Below are 20,180 nucleotides of genomic sequence, written 5' to 3' on the forward strand. Positions count from 1 at the left end.
CAGCGCGACGGGGCGTGAGGGCGGTGTCGCAGAGCGGGCCGCCATTGGTTGGTTGTTTCCGCTGCGTGCTCGCTGATTGGCTGGCGGTCTGGAGGTCTTCCAAAGGACCATGAGGCCGCGACCCATACCATAGAGGTTACCATAGAGGCGGGGCCGTGATGGCAGCGGGGCGGGCCCGGCCGCCCTCTCCCGTGCGCCGCCGGCGGCTGCTCCTGCCCCCGCGCCCGCCCCTCCTCCCGAGTCCCTCCTAAAAGATCATTTTGAACGTTTAAACATTTTTCCTGTGTTTTATTAAAGCGCCTGGTTCAGCTGGAACGCTGGAGCCGAGGTTTAGTGCCGGGGGGCCGGGTGAAGGGGGCCGCTGCCCGGCCGCGGCGCAGGGGCAAGGCCGGGCTCCCTGCCCCGTTACCGGCAACCTCAACCGCTGGGCACCGCCGCTGGGGTGAGGCGGGGGCCGGCGGGCCCGCCCGAGGCCCGGTGTCCCGCCCGCCGGGGTGCCCCGGAGGAGGGGGGCGGTCGGAGGGGCCTCCCCAGGGCCCTGACTCGTTACCGGGGCGTCAGGCTCCCGCTTTGCCAAGCTCCCACCCCCTCCCGAGCCAGGCGGCCCGGGACAGCCGGCACCGGTGCCCCCGGTCTGTGCCCACCCCGCCACCGGAGCGCCGGCACTGCAGGGCGGTGCTGGGGGGAGAGGCCACTCCCCGCACCGAACTACGAGTCCCAGCAGCGCGGCCGGGACCGCCCAGGGGGAGGTGTCCCGGGACAGGGGGGCTCCGCCTGTTCCTGCTCCTCCGCCTCCTCCTCGCAGCCCCGGAGGGTTCCAGCCCCACTTCTCGGTGAGTGAGGCGGGGGGCGGCGGCGGGGTCCCGTGTGCCCCTACCGGAACCTGATTCTGCCCCCCGGGGACTCCACGGGAGGCCGCGGGGCGGGGTTGCCCCGCTGCGAAGCGACGGCGATACTTTCACTTTCGTTTCCCGGTGGCGGAGACGGGGGGTGCCTGGCCCGGGGTCCGGGGGAGGGACATTCCTGTCCGCTCCCGGCCCTTCGCCGGGACCCCACGCACGGGGATGCCAACGGGGACCGGAGCCGGCCCCCCTGCCCCGTGGGACCCGGCGGCGGGGGACTGCCCGGTGTCCAACCGCGGCTGGAGATCGGTCTCGCTTGGGAAGGGGGAATCCGCGTTTTTGTGATTTTTTTTTTCGGGGCGCTGCGGGTTAATTAAAGAGGGAAACGGCAACAGCGAACGAAAAGGAAAAAATCCCGAAAGTCCCCGGCGAGAGGCTGGGCCCTGGGCACCGGGGGAAGCGGGATTTATTTGGGTGAGCTGTACCGACACCTCACTGCCTGCCCCCGGGCGGGGACACCCCGCAGGGGGAGCTGCCCCCGTCCCCTCGGGCCCCTCTGCCTTGGCTGGGGACTTGGGAAGCTCTTCGCCGAACAAAAAATGTCAACGTTAATAAAATGTCCTCCCCACTCTACTTCCTGCCATCTTTTCCTGGCTCTGCCACCAGCGCACTCTACGTGGGTTGTTTTTCTTCAACATCACACTTACTTTCACCAAAACATCTTTTTTTTTTGCAGCAGAATGCGTTGTTTTGCTGCATCCAGACACTGACTCTTCATTTTCTTTGCAAATTACTTTTAAGCCTGGTGGCAGTAAGGGCTCGTGTCCTGTCCTGTCCTGTCCTGAAGCGACGCAGAAACATGATGAAGGTGCTGTCCTTAGCTTTATTTTCTTTTTTTTTTTTTCCTGTCTGGTGGCTGTAAAGAGGTCCCTGCCATTTGCAAATCATAAAGGCGCATCGGGGTAGGAAAGACTGACATCGGGCAGATAATGACTGAGGTTTAGATGAATCGCACGCTGTTTCCTGCGCTTTACTGAGCTAGCTAAAGGTGAACCTGCCGTCCTGGCTCTCCGGGAGGATTGTACCACATCCATTCCTACAACCTGCCCTGCCTTCCGCTTCCCGCAGGAGGAATTCTCCCTCCTCCCATGGCAGCCGGTGTCAGTGCAGTTCTCTCTGCTCTTTCCAGCTGTGGATACCTTTTGCTCTCCAAGCACACCCCGCAAACCCCCTCTGCACTTCTGCCTGATTTTCAGGCCTTTCTTTGGCACAGAAAACAGACGATCTCCTGGGTGATGCCAATAAAAAAAAAAAAGCGGGGTTCCAGGGAGTTCATTTCCATGTGAAACTTCTGGATTAGAGATGACCTGACATGCTCCAGTGGGATGGCTGCTCATGATGAACTTTCCCTCCATTCTGAGGTCAATCCTTGCTCGCTGCTGCTGTCACCGAGAGCAGCTGAGAAGGTTCTGCTTTGGATTCCTGGAATTGAATTGTCTGGGATTGGCGGCAGGGTTTTCTCAGCAGCGATCTGCCCCTTGACAGATTGCCAGGGCTGAAGCCTGTCTGCCTGCGAGATGTGGTGGCAAAGGGGGTGATTTAGTGTTCTGTTTCCAGTCCTGCCTCGGCTCCTGGCAGCGTGGGTACTGTTTTGATTGATGCACCCACTACAGATTTATGTTGTGTGATTTGTAGTGTCACAACACACCGCACAGTTTTCTGTATAGATAACTCATGCAAAAGCTTTAGTGCTATTTGTTGACCTGGCTGTCATGCTACATATTCATTTCGCTACTGAGAATCATCTTGCGGTTTCAGCGAGGCAGTCACGAGTAGCAAGGCTATAATAGCCTCATGACACAGGCTCGCGAGACACAACTAAGACGACCTGCCTAACCAGGATCTCCTCCGGTTGTGCTCTTCCATGGGAGCTGAGCTTAGCAAGGTACCTCTCTTCCCTCGCACCCAGGAAGCTGAAGATGAAAGACATTGTATTTGGAGGTCGAGTCATTGCGTTGGATCGGAATGCAGAAAGCGAGGAGGCTGTTGAGTTTGTTTATCAGCAGCATGCGTGCGCCTTGTACGTCTCACCACGGTCAGGCAGTGAAGGGGGAGTGTGGCAGGGCTGCGACTGCACTAGTCTGGAAGCTCCTAGCACAACGACTGTAAGCTGCTATTTTTGTCTTATACTACTGTCGGAGCATCTCACTGATGCGGCGAAACCTCTGTTATTCTCAAGCACTGTGCTAGTCTCCAGATTTCAGCAGAGCTGATGCACCCCCACATTAACTACATACGGTGGGGATGTGCCTGGCGTGCCAAATCACATGAAAAACGTGCTGTGGGGACAGCTGGCGATCCAGCAGGGTCTTCAAGCACTGGATCCCACAGCAGGTGTGCATGCTCCTCCTGCTGCAAGGCATCACTGCCTCTCCCATGTAGGAGATCTGTAGAACAGTCAGCGGGTCTGGTTCGCGGGTCCCACAAAGGAGAGAGGTTGCTGTGCCACGCTGGCAGCCTCAGAGCACCAGGTAGCATGGCTGGGAAGCAGCAGTCAGATGAAAAAGTGAGCGTGAGCAGCAGCCTGGCCACAGCGGCAGGGACATCAGCGAGCTCCTGTGCCTTGCTGAGAAACCTGGGTGTGGGCATAGGGGGTTTTGGACCTCACACTGTCTCATTCCCGGGCCGTACCTCTTCATACCCTTCACAGACACAACGGCGTTGTCAGCACCTCAAGACGAGATAATCCCCTTATTCTTTCCTCTTGCAGACTTCCACGATGGATGAGACCTCAGATGAGCCTCCCACTTCTGCCGTCCTCTTAGACAACTGCCACTTCTCCCAGGTCATCTTTAACAATGTGGACAAGTTTTATGTTCCCGGAGGAGACATAACCTGTTATTACACCCTCACACAGAACATCGTTCCTCGCGGGAAGGACTGGGTGGGCATCTTCCGGGTAAGTGAGTACTGTGAAACCAGAAGTATGAGAAGGCAGCAGCAGAAGAAACAAACAGCGTGGGCTTTGACAGAACAGTGTTGGGGAATTTTTTTCAGTAATAACCTTGTGTAATGCAACATCTTTATTGTGCCTTGCGACAAAATGCCACACCTGTTGTGACCTGAAAAGCTTCAAGGCTAATCAAACACTCTGATTATCCTTTCGTGTATAGGCCACAACTCTTAGAAGTCATAATATCAACGCAAAAATCCTCCCAGTAACTGATCTATGTGGAAATATAGTCCCATTACCACAGGGTAAACATGCACTGTGTGATGCCTTGTAACAATTTTGCTGTTGCAGGTGGGATGGAAAACAACCCGGGAATATTACACGTTCATGTGGGCTCCTCTACCCAGTGATGCCCGCAGTGATACCGCTGTGAAGCAACAGATCCAGTTCAAAGGTGAGCGGGGAGCTTGGGGGATGTACGTGCACGTGCACACACAGATTTCCACTTTCCTGCCACCAATAAGCACTGCATTCAAAATTACAGGATATCTGCAGGACCATGCGTTGGGAGACTTATTTCAAATCCCATAGTAAATCACAGAATTTTGAGTCTGCTAAATTCTGCCATCCTGAGTGAGCGATATTGTTTGTTTTCTTATCACTGGCACAGGGAATGACTAACAGTGCAGGAACAATGCTGAACTAGGATGTCTCAGTTTTCTGAGGTTCTCACTTTCTGTGCTGTAGAGTTAACAGACTTGAATAATTAGAAGCTGCATATGACAGGGTCGTTATGTTTGTCTGAAGCTTACTACCTGCCAAAAGATGATGAATACTACCAGTTCTGCTACGTTGACCAGGATGGCGTGGTCCGGGGGGCCAGCGTGCCTTTCCAGTTCAGAGCAGAGACTGAGGATGATATCCTGGTGGTTACCACACAGGTAGGTGTTCTCTCTTTCCCTGCTTTTTCCTGCCTCTGCTTTTATTGCCATATGCTCACTGCTGACATGGAGTGATCTGGTGAATCAGATGCCAAGCTAGAACTCAGCAGACTTGGATCCTAGTCTTGGCTTTGCTACTGCTCAGTCACACAAATTTGGGCAGCCTTTGTTCCTCCACCTGCCATTTATCACTTAGATTGTGAGCCCCTTGCAATGGGGAGCGACTTAATACATAGTGTTTCAGGACCCTTTGGATATTTTTAAATGAAAATGTCATTTTCTTGGAAACAGTCTCCCATTAGATGGGAGTAAAAGAATGCACATACACAACAACTGAGGTGCTGTGAAGCCAAGCACACTTATTTTGCAATGTCTTATGTGCAGCCCTTTTGTTAATGACTACACTGCGCGTGTGATTCTAATCTAACAAACTGCAAAAAGCCCCAAACCTCTGCCTCTGCTGACTTCTGCAGACACAAAAGGCACAGAGCATCTTAAAGATCAGGGGCAGTATGTGCTTAGTTTTGGGGCTGGGTTGATGGTCAGTTTTGGACAGACTGGGGAGAGTGAAGTAGCCATCTGGTCCGCGCTAGTACTGAAAGCACGGGGAGGTACAGAGTGTTCCCTTTTGCAGAGCTCATCTTTCTTTGCCCTTCCCACTGTGCTATTTGGAATGTAGCTTTTCGGTGCTTCTGTTACGACTGAACAACTTTGTTGCTTGCCAGGGAGAAGTGGAAGAGATTGAACTACAAAACAAAAATCTGCATAAAGAAAACGAGGAGCTGAAAGCAAGCTGTGCAAGTCTCAAGAAACAAAACATCGATCTGCAGAAAGAGCTCAACAAGATGCAGGTAAACAAAAAAGTAAATAAAATAAGTCAGAAACTTTAAGTCTGAAAGATGAAGTGGGTCTGAGTCAGGTCCTGAAGCATGCATGTTCCACTGTATGCTTCCAGGAGAAAACTAGAGAGGTTTCTCCCCATATTATCTGTTTAATCCTTTACCAAATCATACAAGACCTCTACTGTGATAAGAACAATAACGGTGAACAAGAGGCATCTGCAGACACAGGAGTCAGGAAGATATGCGAAGGGGACTGTTCAAAAATGTTTTGTAGGCTGTCCCAAAATCGTATTATCATTGTCTTTTCCTCCTTCAGTTTTGCTCAGGGCTTAATATAAATTAAATGGTGTCTGAAAGAGTAGTTGGGATGCAAAGGAGAGATTTCCCTCCTTCAGCTGGGCTGCCTGGAAATGTTGTGTTTGAGGGATTTTACAGTTCCAGTGCAGCAGGACTATTGCTTGGGTCCCATTTACCTCCTGTCAACCTCACTGTGATTTTCAGGAGCTGCAGAATAGTTTAGAGTCTCTAAGGAGCAACACAGAGAAACTGGAACTGGAGCTGAATTCCCTGAAGAAGGAAAATAAACAACTAAAGGAGCTGGATGACTGCAGAGAAGCAGAACTGCACCAGTAAGTGTATTTACAGCATATCTCCAAACAGGATTTCATGTAAGCACCTTGCCTTTATGGATTAAATTTCCACCCATGAAAGTATGATGTGTTTTGATTTGTTCTGAATAGACTCAAAGAACAAATTCAGAATGTGACCTCTGACAAGGAACGCCTGGAAACCAGACTGAAAACAGCAATGGATCACATGGACCAGCTGCAGGTAGCAAACACAGAGCTGCCCTCCTTCACTTTGCTTTGCCTCTGACAGAGGACTGAGCAATCTTGAGCAAATATGTAGTGTATGAGTTTCTTTTTTGATTACCTGGGTTCTTTAGGAAAATGTCAACCTTTGATATGATCTGACCTCCAGGAAACCTCAAGAAATCTGTGTTCTGGAAGGGAGGGTAGAGGGGGATGTGCTAAGAGAAACTGTCAGGATTTTATTCCCTAAAAACCATCCCCTTTGCACACTCATTAAGTTGACCAAAATCAGACTGTTGTTTACTTCCTGCTAGTTAAGGATCCAGGCAGAAAACACTTCAGTTCTGAAAAACATTCTAAAATTATGTTCAGTACTTGGATGAAAACAAGACTTGTAGCTGGGAGGTACGTGAAGGGAGGAGGCAGACTGGAAATAGCTTGGGGGTTAGGTCTGGGACATGGGAGACCCAGAGCAATGGGACAACCATCCAGCTATAGAGTTTCTGGTTTTCTCTTTGCTCTCTCCCTTCTCAGACTAGAAGTGTTATGTTGAAACTTAGAAAGCTCCCCAGAGAAGGTACAAATGAATACTGTGTTCTGATGAATACATCAGCTCCAGTATATCCCCATGTAACTTTGTAGAAAACTGTATTCTCAGTTTCTACAAAGGTTTGAATGGAAAAATGTTTGCAGAAAAAAAATTTAAGCAGCCATGGGTTCTGGAGCTTTGCTTTCTGCAGCAAAAAGTGCCTGTGCTCCTCACTCAGAGCTGTTCGATTCTCACTTTCTGCCCACCCTTCTTTCTCCCTAGTCTCAAGTGTTGAATTATGAGAAAGAAATGGAAAACCTGTCTCTCATGGACCGGGACAAGACAGAGCAGCTTGAAAGTTTGAAGGAAGAGAATCGCCAGTTACGCGCGATTGGAACTCAACAGGTAAAGCCTTCCCTGAGCATCACAGTGCTTCGGGGAGCCAGGGCAGAGAGGCTGAGGCATCTTTGGCAGTGTGCAGGTACAAATACTGCTCAATCTTAGGAGAATCTAGGGGTTTCCATGACAGAAAATGTCCATGGTGGCATGACTGTCCACATAGGTGGTTCAGTGAACACACCATCTGGCAGATTCTTAGAGTATACATATATTCTTATAGTATACACATATATTCTAGTTTTGGAAGAAACACCTGTATAACTAGAAACGGTAATATTCATTCTCCGTAGCAGGAAAATTCAGTCTCTGTCTTTATCTCTTTTGAGTCAGCTCAAGGGATAAAGGAAATCAGCGGGAATTCAGGACTGATGTTTGGCTGGTTGCAAATCATTGCATCTAAGCAAAATTGTTTCAGGACTGGGACTTATGGGTAAATAAAACAGGTTGACCTAAATCTGCCCAGGCTACATGCTGTTAATTTTACTTCCAACAGGAAGCTAACTGGTAATTGGTGTAAGGCAGCAACCTTGCTCGTCTTCTCCTCTCTGTTTATATTTTTGTCCCTTTCTCATCTTTAATATCTTAAATTTAGCATTTAATAATCAATGAAATAGATGCAATATGGTCAGAATGCACCAAAACAAGCTGTAAACAATACAAAGTTTCTGTTCTGTAGTTTGGTGCTCTGCCCCACATCCTTCTACGACACCTCTTTGCAATTCCACTCATGAAAATCTGTGATTTCTGTGCAGAAGGAGGAAAATAAGGAGCTTGAATGTTGCGTGGAATACTTGAAGGGGTCGAAGGCGGAACTCGCTTTTTCTGTCCCCCCTGTCTGCAGAAGGAGCCCAGGATTTGTGGGGGTGCAGCTAGGGAGATGGTCCCAAAAGTGCTGGGCACAGAGCTCTTTGGAACCTGCCAGTATCTGTGCAGGGGAGCTGAGATTCACTGACAGTGCTGTTTCTCACCTTCTTTCAATTTGCAGAACCATCACAATTTCTCTGTGATGCTGCCAATGACTATATTTGTAAATAAATTAAGTTTATGGACAAAAGGCTTGCTTTTCTTAGGTAACCACTGCAGACCTTTTAGAAGTAATCCACAAACCTCAGCATGGGAAATCACTCCTTGAAGGAACGTGAATGATATAAAAGAAAAGGGCAGCATGCTGTGGCCTTTCTTTCTCCTGAAGAAACCATCATTGGCAATGACTGAGGCTGTCACATCATCTTTAGCCTGTTGTCCTGAGTGACCTTCTAAAGGTGCTTCTCTCTCTGTATGTGCTACTGGGGAAGCTTTTGGAGGCTCTACTCTGACTTTGGCATTGAAAATCAGATGCCTAAAATAGATGATGTGATTACCTCCGCTGTGATGCCAAATGTTCAGGATTCTTAGAGTGGTACTTTGAGAATGACTGCAGAACCCCTGAGTACTCTAGCTTATCTAATTTACTGATTTAATTCAAGGGTCAGCTACAAGATTAATTCCTAAGGATGTACTGGCTATCCACCATCAACGCAAGTCTGACAGCACCAGGAAACCTGGCACGCTTGGATAGCTCTCACCTGCCAGGGTGGATTTTTCAGCTGTATGAATTCCTTTTCTTCAACCCCTCTCTTTGTTTGACCTGTCATACGTCCCCTTCGGACGTCATCTCACATGTTGTAATGAAAATACAGACCATGAGTGATGACATAGAGATATACTTACTAGGTGTTAAACTCTGAAATGGTAAGACTTGCAATGAAAGTGAAGGTTATTTGTTGGTAATCAATACAGCATGAGTCAGCTAGGATATGACAGCTCCAGTACTTGAAGCTGACATCATTTAATTGTCAGTTTCCCATGATTTACCAAATAACACTCTTCCTTCATAGCAACAAAACCAGGACTTAATGAAAGAACTTGAGGAGCAGAAGCGTTTGTTTCAGATTCTGCAGGCAAAAAAGAATGAAGCTAATGAGGAAAATCAGGTGAGAACTTGGCACAACTCCCTCGCCTTTCTCCTGTATTGAATACGACACTGATCTCTCAGTCTAGTGTTCAGTTCCATTAACCCTTACACCAAACAGATCGTTAATTGTGCCCGCACGTGCACCATCACCTAAGCCAGGCTGCCAGGCTGTCTGCAGGCATGTACAAATGACTCTCTGCTTACACTCGTGGTGTGGTGTTGCTGCCACGACTGTACAGCCTAAGAGGGAGGGCCCAAAAACATGCATTTTTTTCCCCCACCACAGAATAGACTGGTTTATCCATAAGAGCGTGGGCATTTTCAAAAACTCCTAATGTTAGCTTCATTCTTACAGCACTGAAATGAATGGACTTAGTCATTTAAGCAAACATAGCCTTTTTGTCCAGTCTAAACAGTGACTGCTCAGTTTTGTTGCTTAGTCTGCGTGACTTCATGACAGCCTTCTGTCTTTTAAAATGCATTACTCCATTGCAATCATACTGTCTGCCTTTCCAAGCAGGCCACAGAATAGATCCTTGCCCTTCCTTACCTCACTTTCCCATTCTGTCAATCAGGACTAATGCTGAGCTACCTAAAAGAAGTTCAGAGCAATTTTGCTTCTGATATGAGAGGATCTGTGTTAGTGCAAAGCGTGACTTTTCTCTGAAATGGTCTCCTGAGCATCTGGAAATACATTCTGCCATTCTGTACCTTTGCAGAAACAGAGGGAATATGAACTCCTGAGGCATCTCGCACAGGCTGAAGAGGTTTCTTCCTTCTCTGTTGCTTCACAAGCTCAAGCTCCAATTCCAAGTCCAGAAGTAGGAGGCCTTCTGTTTGGAAATCCGTACTATGGTGAGATTACTTGGCATTCTGTCTGAAACCGCAAATACACGTCAGTTAGAGTCTCAGCAAATTATCCTCCCTCTCAAACTGAAATGCTGTAGAAAAGACATTATTAGCAGCACCTCTGTGCAGCTTTGCATGTGTGCAGATGACCTGGCAGCTGCAAAATGCTGCCAGGTGTTAAGAGCTGACTTAAGTGATCAGCTGTCTGTTCATTTTCTGCCAAGAGAGACAACTATTAGCTAGTTTATTCAGCTGTGAGACAGCTAGTTCTGTGGCTTATGTCCAGTTTCCATAGTCCTAAATATAGAGGTTTACATCCAGAGCCACATCCTCATGTTTCAAGAATTACTAGTTATCAGCACATTACATTGTTAATCATTTTGTTGTGGCTAAATTGACTACTTCTTTTTGCAGCTGCGGGAGCAAAGCTGGGGGCAGGAGCTTCAGACTTAGTAAGTAAACCGGACACAACTGGACATGAATTTGTGGTTTATGGACATGAATTAGTATTTTGAAATAAAAAGCTCCAAGTTCAGCTCTATAATTCATTGTCTACGTGCTGGTTTAGTCCTGGTAAGATAGTGGACAACAAAATGGAGCCACGTATGCTAAACACGTACAATTAGTAAGACTTATATGTGTTAAGGAAGAGAAAGGAGACTCTGTTGACCTTAATCTTTAAGGACCAGCTCTTGGCAGCATCTAATGTCAGAATGAGCAGCATGCAGCTGCTAAATACTTTATTTCATATTAGAGACATGAACATTTGCTATGTAAGATGGAAAGTTAGCGTACTTCTCAGAAGCCCTTGACTTTTAAGTGCTGGAGACATCTGAAAACTTCAGTGTTAGAAGTCAGAAAGACTTGTCCAAAAGTGATAATATCTGGCTACTAAACTCTTCTGTTTCTTCTCTTTGAATATAACTTTTAAACTGACTTTATTTGCATTTCAGGTTTCTATAAGGAAATGCCCCATGTGCGATGAAGTATTTCCTGAAGACAGTGAAACAAGTCAATATGAGGCCCATGTGCAGAGCCATCTCCTGGAGTGCCCACTCTGCAATGAGGCCTTTGAAAAGTCCAATAAGCAGGTGTTTGATGACCATATTTTTTGTCACAGGCTGGAATAATTCTGAGTTTGTATCTGCTCTGTAGGATAGCTGGCAGAGGCCGCAGTATAGAATAGACCAAAATCACTGTATAGGCTTGATTCATGCTAATAACATCACCCAGACAAGACTGACTACACCGCTAGTACTGTAATTCTGAGCTTTCTGTTCCATGTAGTACATGACCGACACATAAATCAGGTCAGACATCCACATCCTGAAACTGAATCACCATCACAAAACTTAAGTCCTCTGTCTTGGATCAAGTATATATGCTTGTTAAACGAGTTACAAATCCTATTGTTAATAATTTAGTTGAATGTGGCACCTGTCCTTTAGAACAGGATTGGCCATGTAACCGTTCATCCAGGTAGGGATCCAAGTGATGGGATGTAGTACAGCAGTTTTCTGTACTTGGCTGATACATCTCTATTATAAAGGTTTTATTCTTTAATATAGCACTGTGTTTACTAACCAAAGACCAGAAACATTGTATAATCTTTTAGGATTGCACCTTCAGTCCTGCTCAGCTTCTAGAATGCAGAATTATTGATAAGTAAAAAGTCTAAATATAAATACATCTCTTTTTTCGCTATCAGATGTAAAGAAGGGAAAGAGACATTTATAAAGAGACCAAAGATCTGTTTGCAGATCTGAAGCTCTAGGGCTCTCCTTACAGCAAAGTAGGCTTATTCTAGGGTGAGGCACTTGCACTGTTTTCTCCATCCATCTCCAGATGAGGAAAATCTGAAATTTCTGTAACAGGGAAGGTCAGTATGGTGTGGAGCCCGTAGAAAAGCAGTGAAAAAAAAAAGCAGAGCAGAGGATAAATGGTCTCTCAGACAGAAACCAGGCATCCTTATTTAAAGGAAATTATGAATTTGGATTCTTTCTTTTTTATGTTTCTAAACCTTCTTGATTTAACAAGAGCCTGTTCTCAAACCAAAACGTTGTGATCCAAAACTAAGTGCCTTGGGATATTACAATGCTTTATGCATAGATTACCCAATTACTGTTTTTATTTCTGCTTCAGAATTTTCAATTTATGATTAACAGCTCTTTTTTTTAATGCAAACACAAATGGGGAAAGGTTTACTATACAGCTGTATTAGACTCTGTTTCCTGATGAATATCTGAAGCAACAGAAAATCCTAAGAAGTTTACATAGAGTTTTAAGAATATTTAGAGTAACAAAGACTTTAAAATGTTTTACTGTTTTGACTCTACACAAACTTTTTATCAATCTAGGTTTAAATAGAGTATTTCCGTCTTGAGATGCACTATACTGGTAAGCATTATTTAAAAAACCTGTAAAAGAAAACCGCAAACCAAAATAAAAGCTATATGGAGAAAATCTGTGATAAAAGGTGTCTCTTTCTGTTCATTCTTAAAGAAATAAGCTGGAGGAATTGACGGGGTCTTAAGGGAGCTATTTGCAGGCTTTCAATTACTTGCTGAAGCTTCTGTCTAACAAAGTACTTAAGCACCTCTCTGAATAACTTCTAACACACAACACGGTCTCCCTACGGGTAGTGGGACTGTTTCTGTTTAACAGAAAGCACATACATTTAACTGGTTGATCTTCAGTGGCTCCTCGCAGCATGGGAATATATCATGAAGGCCAAAGCATAGTATGGGATAATGCAAACGAATCTGGAAAGTAAAATGAGCTATATGGGATCTATTTGTTTACATCCTTACCAGCAGTGCTGATCTAAAAACCTAGAGCTGCCTGAATTCCTGCTGTGTTATAGGAACATCCGCATATCAATATTTTTTTCTCAAGGCAAGGAAAAAAAGCTGAAAACCTCCTCCCTTGGGATGAAAAACTATTAATTAAAAAATACTTGGTATTGTGCATGTTTTGACATTATTGATCACTATATCTCAACATTCCTGGCACAGCTTTATCCCAATTTCGACAATCAAACATTCCATCAAAATAAGACTTATTTTTAACTGAACACTTGTTTCCTCAGGAAAAGCCCCATTGTTTTTCAAGAAAATGCTTTTCCCCCCAACCGCTTCCTGTACGTCCTTGTTCTAAATTACATTTTTCTTCTTTTACTGCTTTACATCTTGACAGAAGCAGATCAAACAGGAGAGATACAAAAGCAATTTTTACAAAAAACCCTCATAGTTCACCCAAATGCCAGTTATCAGACCTCCTTCCTTTCTACACTGTAGCTAGTACTGTCTTTTAGCAGCTCGTATCTCAAACCCAAACCCGGTCACCTGGGGTTAGGGTTATGTCACGATGCCATCTACATCCTTGACCTACTGGTGCCAACTGTCGGTGCCCCCAAATTGCCTCTTCATCCCTTTTACGCTGGTACCCATCATTTTCCACTTCATTGCTACAAATCTCGCTGCCTATGTTGAGCTGCTGGCCCTGGGACACAGGCAGCAAGCGGGTGACCGGCAGAGGGGGTCAGACTGCAATAAATCTCATGAGGATGCTGGCTTTTTGAAGTATTTTAAGGTATGTCATTTGTTTTCTGTAATAATTGCATAGATTCAGACTCCCAGCCATATACTTTGGCCTGGTGCAGGTCATACCTTCCCTACCCTGGGCAGCCAGGGACCAATTTACCCCAAAGTACAAATTACATCATATATTTTCTGACCAAGTTTTCATTTTGCTTGTAATTTACAGCATTATTTATGTTACTGCTGCATTTAGCCTTTGGAATCATAAGAGGTTTCAATCCTATCTCAATTTTATGGTTTAATACAGAAGTAGCTCAAATGGCTGATAATTAGATATAGTTATACTTTGGATGAGATCCAATATTACATTGATATGTATTGGATAAGGACCTTGAAATAAATTTTCAAGAGGGACAGTAGGTGTTTGGCACAATTTATACCCGAACTCACGTAGCATCTGAATAGACATTCTTAGAAATATATATATAAAAGGAAGAAGTCATACTTCGTGGGACAAATCTCCATGAATATATAAGTTTTTAAACCTTTACAGAGCTTATCAGTCTGGTCCAGCTTAGGAACTGGCCCAGTTTGCTCTCCATGAGCGACCACTGCTCCAATGCAGCACAGCATTGTCTATTCCCTCATCCAGGAAAACCCGCTCAACCTCAGAGAGCTCTTCTCCCTTTCCTTGGTCCTTTTGCTTCTCCTTCATTTTTGCCTGCCTTTTCCAAGCGTGTTCTTTCTTTGCGCTTTCTCTCCCATTCACACAGAGTATATTTTGAATGTATCTGTCCCTGTCCACAGCACATCATTTTCCAATTAACAGCTATGTTTCTGTATGTGTAAAATCCAAACCAGAGGATAACCTCTCAACGGCAAAGACACACTGCAAACTACGGTCACAGAGGGCATCACGTACCAACTGATATCAGTTCATTTCAGAGGAAAGACCATTGTTTTGCCTGGAAAAGTTATTTTTGGTGCAGAAAACAAAGAGGCTGGCCACAAGGGAGACAATTCCAGATTCCCAAACTATTTCAGCCCTGAAAGCTGGAGTATCTGGAAGGATGCTGAAATAACTGACTGGTGGCTCAGCTTCTTTCAGAAAGCGATTCCCAATTGTACAGCCACAGTCCCCTTCCTCACTTGAACAGACTCTTTCCTCCACCCTGGTTCATCTCCATCTATCCACGTATTCTCTCCTCTTCCTCCAGAACAATTTGGACCTTCAGCACTGTCAGTCTCCTCCAAAATCACAGCGCTGAGGTTCAGGGTGTAGATGAGGGGGGGGTGGAGGCATGGAGCGCCACCCATCTGGCAGCGTTGCCTTTCACCCTGCAAAACACAGTCTGGGAGCGCTGCTGCTGTTTCTTGTCGCTTCACCTTAATGAGGCTCCCATGGAGAGCGGAGGAGGAAATAAAAAGATTCCCGACAAAAGGAATGTAAATAGACAAGATGCAGGTGAACAAAGGAGGAAAAGGAAAGCCATGTACAAGCCAGCTATTGAGTGGTTATACTCGGTAATCGACTTCTCAGTTTGATTTTAAGACACAGCAGAAGAGATCAATAATTCTCTAGAGCAGCACAATGCACATCCAGGGTTTAAAGTGTTTTGGTTGTCGAAGTCCTTATTTCAGGAATCAGTCCTATGCTTACTTAGTAAGTGGAGAGACGCTTCTGTGTTTGGCGTGTCAATGATGGGAAGCGGAAGAGAGCAGAGAAGGGAACGGTGGAAAAAAATGTTCTAAAATGACACTCAGACAGACTGCCACACCAATTCAGGTGGGGCAGCTCAGAAAAATCTGTGGAAGAAAATGCTCACAGGCCTCTGTGAGAGTGAAAACTGAAGATATTACATTACACTTATGCAGAGGGTTTTTTTCTTTCTTATATTATTTTGCAAGGACACGTTGTTTATCTTTGTTCTGCTGTGGAGATCCAGACTGACCTATTCCTGCTTGCACAGGAGTCAATGAGTCCCTTTATCTCTAGTGCACTAGTACAAATAGAGAGTGCTTAGTGGGTATATAACGGCATGAAACCCAAACGCTGCCATTTATCACCCTCTTTATACTGAATTAAATCACTATGTGAAACGCACTGAAGAATCGAACCTTTATTGTTCTGTTGGTGGAAGGATTGGGTCCCAGAATTACATCAGTTGTTTTCTCTAAACAGCTATTAGCCTCCTCCATTATACTAACAGAACTGGTTTCCATCCTCTGCCTCATTTATTCCAAACCAGCATTATTGAAGTGAATGGGGTCTAGGCCCTGGATATTAGAAGAGCTGTTGGTCTACCCATAAATAACAAGTTGTCAAGGATTTTAATGGAAACCCTTAGAGTGCTGTAAATCTGTGCAGTTCTGCCTGCATCCCCTCCCTCATTTCCATCACAATATCACTCCAGTGGGACCGCAGCTTGCAGCATGTGCCAGGCAGCCTAGATTGGTAGGACACGGGGGAAGAAGGGGGAAAAAAAGAGCTGGAGATGGGGTGGGGGATTCAGAACAGTTGGTACTGCAGAAGCATCTGCCGGGTGGCCGGTTTCGGAGTCACCTGGGCTATTCAGCATGGCAAGGGGAAAGGGCTATTCATCCAGGGGGACTGGAGCGGGGAATAACAAAACCAGGGATGCTTGTGGAATAAAGACGAATGTATTGCAGTTTACATTTCGCTCCGTTGGTCTGTGAAGCAGTAAATCTTAGCAAGTAGAGGGTTTTGTTAGGTTTTGATCACATTTTAAGTGGCAGAGCTAGGGCAGTGGCACTGCATAGACTGGCTCTTGCTGTTAGGCAAAGAGGATTTCCCTTTTCAAGATTTATTTTTTTAACCTACCTAGCCAGTCCAAACTACCTTGAGGGAAAATTTGACACCACATCTTGATCCAAACAGCAATGCTTCTGTAGTTCACTGGATCTGGCCAGAAACTGGGTTACTACAAAGTATGCCCCTTGACTTAGTCATCCCCCAAATATCTGTAGCTCAGCTGCCTGCTCAGATCATCGCACCTTGCTGTATACAACACTAAAGCCTTCTAGGAAGGAACTTGAGCTCACTCGTCCGTTCTTCGTCAGCTATATGATATTATGGAATATATTATGGTTGGCACAGCCACGCTTGTGCCCATCCCGCTCACAAAGCAGACAAGACGGCATGAGGCCCTGTTTAAGAGATTGTGTGGGCCCTCTGCCTTCTGAGGTGCCAGAGCTCATTAAAATCTTTATGCAAGGTCAGTTTAGGCTTAGATGTAGGCTTGCACGCTGGCTTACCACATAATATAAATAAAAAATTACATTGGTGACAAAGCTTTAGAGTGCCCAGGGCTTACAGTCTTACATAATTACTAGTCTGGCACTGAGAGTTTAAAATACAGCAAAGCCATCAGCAACACAGATCCTAAATTAATTACTTTAAATACAGCTCCTTTCACATTACAACCTCCCATGACAAGCACTGAAGAAGCATGCCTTATGAGACTTATGCTCTACATAACATAATTCAATATTACCCCTATGTTACAGACAGGGAAACAGTTACACAAACATGAAGGAATTTGGCCAAAGTCTCTCAGAAAATTTGTGGCATAATTCCCCTTTCCCTCACCAGATTTACCATTCATTTTGAGAAAGGCTGAACAGCACGAGAAATGAGCCAGGATGGAGAAAAAATGGATGGCTGCCAAAAGGGATTGATGCCTTTCAGACTCCAGGGAGTTTTTAACCCTTCCCAACGGTTTTCCCAGCCTGAAAAACCTGGTGGGGTTCATCAGGCTGTACTTCTCCTCTACTGATCCATAAGAGATTCGCCAGTGGGAGCAGCTGCTTTGAGACTGAGTTGATAACTCAAGCCCTGAGGCACTTACATCTGTACGTCTCATCCCCTGCCTGCTTCCCTTCCCCAGTAACAGGATGAGACTAGAATATTGCATGTGCTTTTATAATGTGTATTCCTGTGGGGCCTTGGTCATGATTACGGCATCTAAATGCAACCAGAAACAAACAGTGACAATGAAAAAGACAAAAAAGATGGTCAGCCTGAAGATTCTGAACATTTTTTACACTAAATTTCTTTCTGTTTAATAATATCTTGCAGTTTCATAAGCCATTCAGTGTAGTTAATTCCTTTTTTAATAACAGTTATAGTATTTCTGAGAGCAGCTGCTGCACATGTTATGTAGTACAGCTGAGAGCGCCATATGGATTTTTAATTCCTAAGAGTTATTACTTGGTTGTAGCAGTATATGTGAACCCACGCTTGCCTTAATGGAGTCATTAGACTTGACAATCCTTCCTTAAAGAGGGCTATTGTTAGGATAGATCTGATCCAAAATGTAGGAAACGTGTAGAAGAAGGGTTCTTCATTATATAAAACACAGAACCCCACTTTTTTTTTTTTTTTAGGCAGCTCAGTGTTTTTTACACCTTCAGGAAGTTCCTTCTCTGTTAGTACAAGATAATTTTAATGACCTATATTCTGTCCATTTAGAACTATACCTAGAAAGTGTGCCTTGAGGTGTTAGTGTTGCTTTACACCAGCAGGTTTTTTAACAAATCAGGCAAAATGGGGACACTCAAACTTTCTTGCAAGCTACTAGAACACCCCTCTGCACTTAAAGGAAGAAATCTTATAATACTCAGAGTTACAATCCTAACACATATTCTGGAAGAGACCTTAGCTTTGAGGGAGATATTAAATCATATTTCTCAGTGAACTTTTCTAAGACAAGCCCTAAACATGAGATTCTCACACTTTATCCTAAAACATGTGGCCCAACGAGAGACAGAATATAGACTAGACGCATCACTGCACAATCCTGAACAGAAATTTCTTTGGTCCCAGTAAAGCTTGTAATCCTTGTGTTTACAAGTGGCAGAAGAGAAAAATACACTGCTGTAATGTAGAAGTTATATATACCTATAGATCACTTGAATGCATTGTATTGAGTATGCTACAGATTGCTCAAATAAATCTAAGGAGCTCACTGGATCTTTAACTCTATTGAAAACGCTGGAAAACTCTTAACCTTATGACACATATCAGGATTGTAAAATTTAAAATGAATTCTAGTAAATCTGCTGCTGGCTGCCATGGAAACGGAGCAGGTTAGTTTAAAGGAATCAGTATCACCCAAAAAAAGAAAAAAAAAAAAGGGGAATCCAGGCCTTTTTTTGTGTGACAATTAGCTTAGAACAACCTGCTCCATTTTTAGCCATCTCAGTCTGTTTCCATGGCAGCCAGAACTGAATTCATACAACTATTGCAAATTCTGGATGTAAATGGTGCAACCCATTGTGTGTGCAGCACTAGCAGACCTTGGAGTCTAATTTCAGTTTCTCAAAGCTGGCAGTTTTCTTTCATTATTATTTACGTAGGATGATTTTTGTGCCTTTTTAAAGATTTAAGACAAGGATCTGGACATGACTGCCAGCCCAGAGTTAGGGCAGCATGGACAGAGCCAGTGCAGACCCATCTGCAAACCTCTGTCTGTTTAAAACCCAAGTCCTGAAATCCCACCCAACCAGCAGCACAGCGCCTCATGACAAGGCATGTTGCCTGACAAACTCCTGAAGGGAAGATCCTGTATGCCCACTACTGCTTGGGGATCAAAGTCAAGGACTTCACTACCTGGTGTCACCTGAAGCTCCTGTGGGCCTCACGCCCTTCTTCTGGCCTCCCAAAATGGCATGCTATAGTGGTGCAAAGGCAGACTCCTCCACTACCAGCTCTCCACACGAAGCTCGCAGAAGAGGAGCAGAGCTCTGAGGCGGTGGGGAGTGGTTTAGTACCACCGCATCCCGCCCGGCCACGAAGCGAAGGGACAGCTGCCCTCAGGAAAACTCCCCTCCTTCCCTCACGCCCTCACGACGCCCCGCCTCAGGCAGCACCTCCCAGAAACCCTTGCGCAGCCCCGGCGTCCCTCCCCAATATTCAAATCACTCCGGTCCTCGCAGCTCGGATTGGCTGTGACCGTTTAAATGAGGCCACGCCCCCTGAGCGAAGCGTGGCCGTTAGTAGGCCGTTGGTTTGGGGGCGGGAAAGGCGGCCAGCAGCGCCGGAATGCGCGTGCGCAACTGCGGCGCAAGCCCGCGCGTCCTCTTGTTGCCGTAACAACACCGCTCCCTCCCCCTTGCTGTTTTTATCCAATCAGAGACCCCTCTGCCTACTTGGCCCAATGGAGAGGTCACATGTTAATAAAGTGGCGGGGCGGAAGGGGGTCGTCTTGCCCAATCAGGAGGCGGGAACGAGCAAGGGTCTGCTACCCCTCAGCCGTCCGGTCGCTGTGGGACTCGCCTCGGCCTTTTACCTCAGGGGCCGCCGTGGGGGCGGTGGTGCTGGCTGGCTTCACGGAGGCGCCCGCCCTCCCGGATCGGCCCTGCTGGGGCCTCTGTGTAGGCCGGGGGAGGGGGGCGCTCCGGCCCCGCTAGCTGCCCCCGCCCCGCTAGCTGCCCCCGCCCCGCTAGCTGCCCCCGCCTCCAGCCCCGTGGTGCCGGCTGAGGGCGGGGACGGGGGATG

At 46.1% G+C, this 20,180-nt stretch overlaps 1 protein-coding gene and 1 long non-coding RNA gene across 7 annotated transcripts; one reads left to right on the forward strand and one right to left on the reverse strand.

The window, feature by feature from the left end:
• The first annotated feature begins 694 nt into the window (after window positions 1–694).
• CALCOCO2 (calcium binding and coiled-coil domain 2) lies at window positions 695–12,596 on the forward strand. 6 transcript variants are annotated; one of them, XM_074562568.1, is made up of 12 exons: window positions 695–833; window positions 3,613–3,801; window positions 4,147–4,249; window positions 4,603–4,736; window positions 5,462–5,587; window positions 6,080–6,207; window positions 6,319–6,409; window positions 7,202–7,324; window positions 9,196–9,291; window positions 9,992–10,127; window positions 10,536–10,573; window positions 11,075–12,596. In XM_074562568.1, exons 2-12 carry the CDS (start codon window positions 3,622–3,624, stop codon window positions 11,249–11,251), a joined length of 1,332 nt encoding a protein of 443 aa, XP_074418669.1. In that variant the 5' UTR covers window positions 695–833; window positions 3,613–3,621; the 3' UTR covers window positions 11,252–12,596. The 6 variants fall into 6 exon arrangements, with proteins under 6 accessions (XP_074418669.1, XP_074418670.1, XP_074418667.1 ...); XM_074562569.1 differs by lacking the exon at window positions 695–833 and adding an exon at window positions 1,584–1,710; XM_074562566.1 differs by lacking the exon at window positions 695–833 and adding an exon at window positions 2,411–2,787.
• On the reverse strand, window positions 9,105–19,543 carry LOC141732939 (uncharacterized). The gene is made up of 3 exons (XR_012584187.1): window positions 19,293–19,543; window positions 9,984–10,149; window positions 9,105–9,252 (listed from the first exon to the last, which is right to left on the reverse strand). It is a non-coding gene; the product is annotated as an uncharacterized LOC141732939 (long non-coding RNA).
• Window positions 19,544–20,180: the final 637 nt, after the last annotated feature.

This window comes from Larus michahellis, chromosome 18 (assembly GCF_964199755.1).
Source record: "Larus michahellis chromosome 18, bLarMic1.1, whole genome shotgun sequence".
NCBI classification, from domain to species: domain Eukaryota; kingdom Metazoa; phylum Chordata; class Aves; order Charadriiformes; family Laridae; genus Larus; species Larus michahellis.

Bases quoted from the DNA above. Each gene is read 5' to 3' on its own strand.
- CALCOCO2 (XM_074562565.1), top strand. From the start codon at position 2,822: ATGAAAGACATTGTATTTGGAGGTCGAGTCATTGCGTTGGATCGGAAT. The intron at 3,008-3,612 runs GTAAGCTGCTAT...TTCCTCTTGCAG, and splicing joins AAGCTCCTAGCACAACGACT to ACTTCCACGATGGATGAGAC. The intron at 7,325-9,195 runs GTAAAGCCTTCC...CTTCCTTCATAG, and splicing joins GCGCGATTGGAACTCAACAG to CAACAAAACCAGGACTTAAT.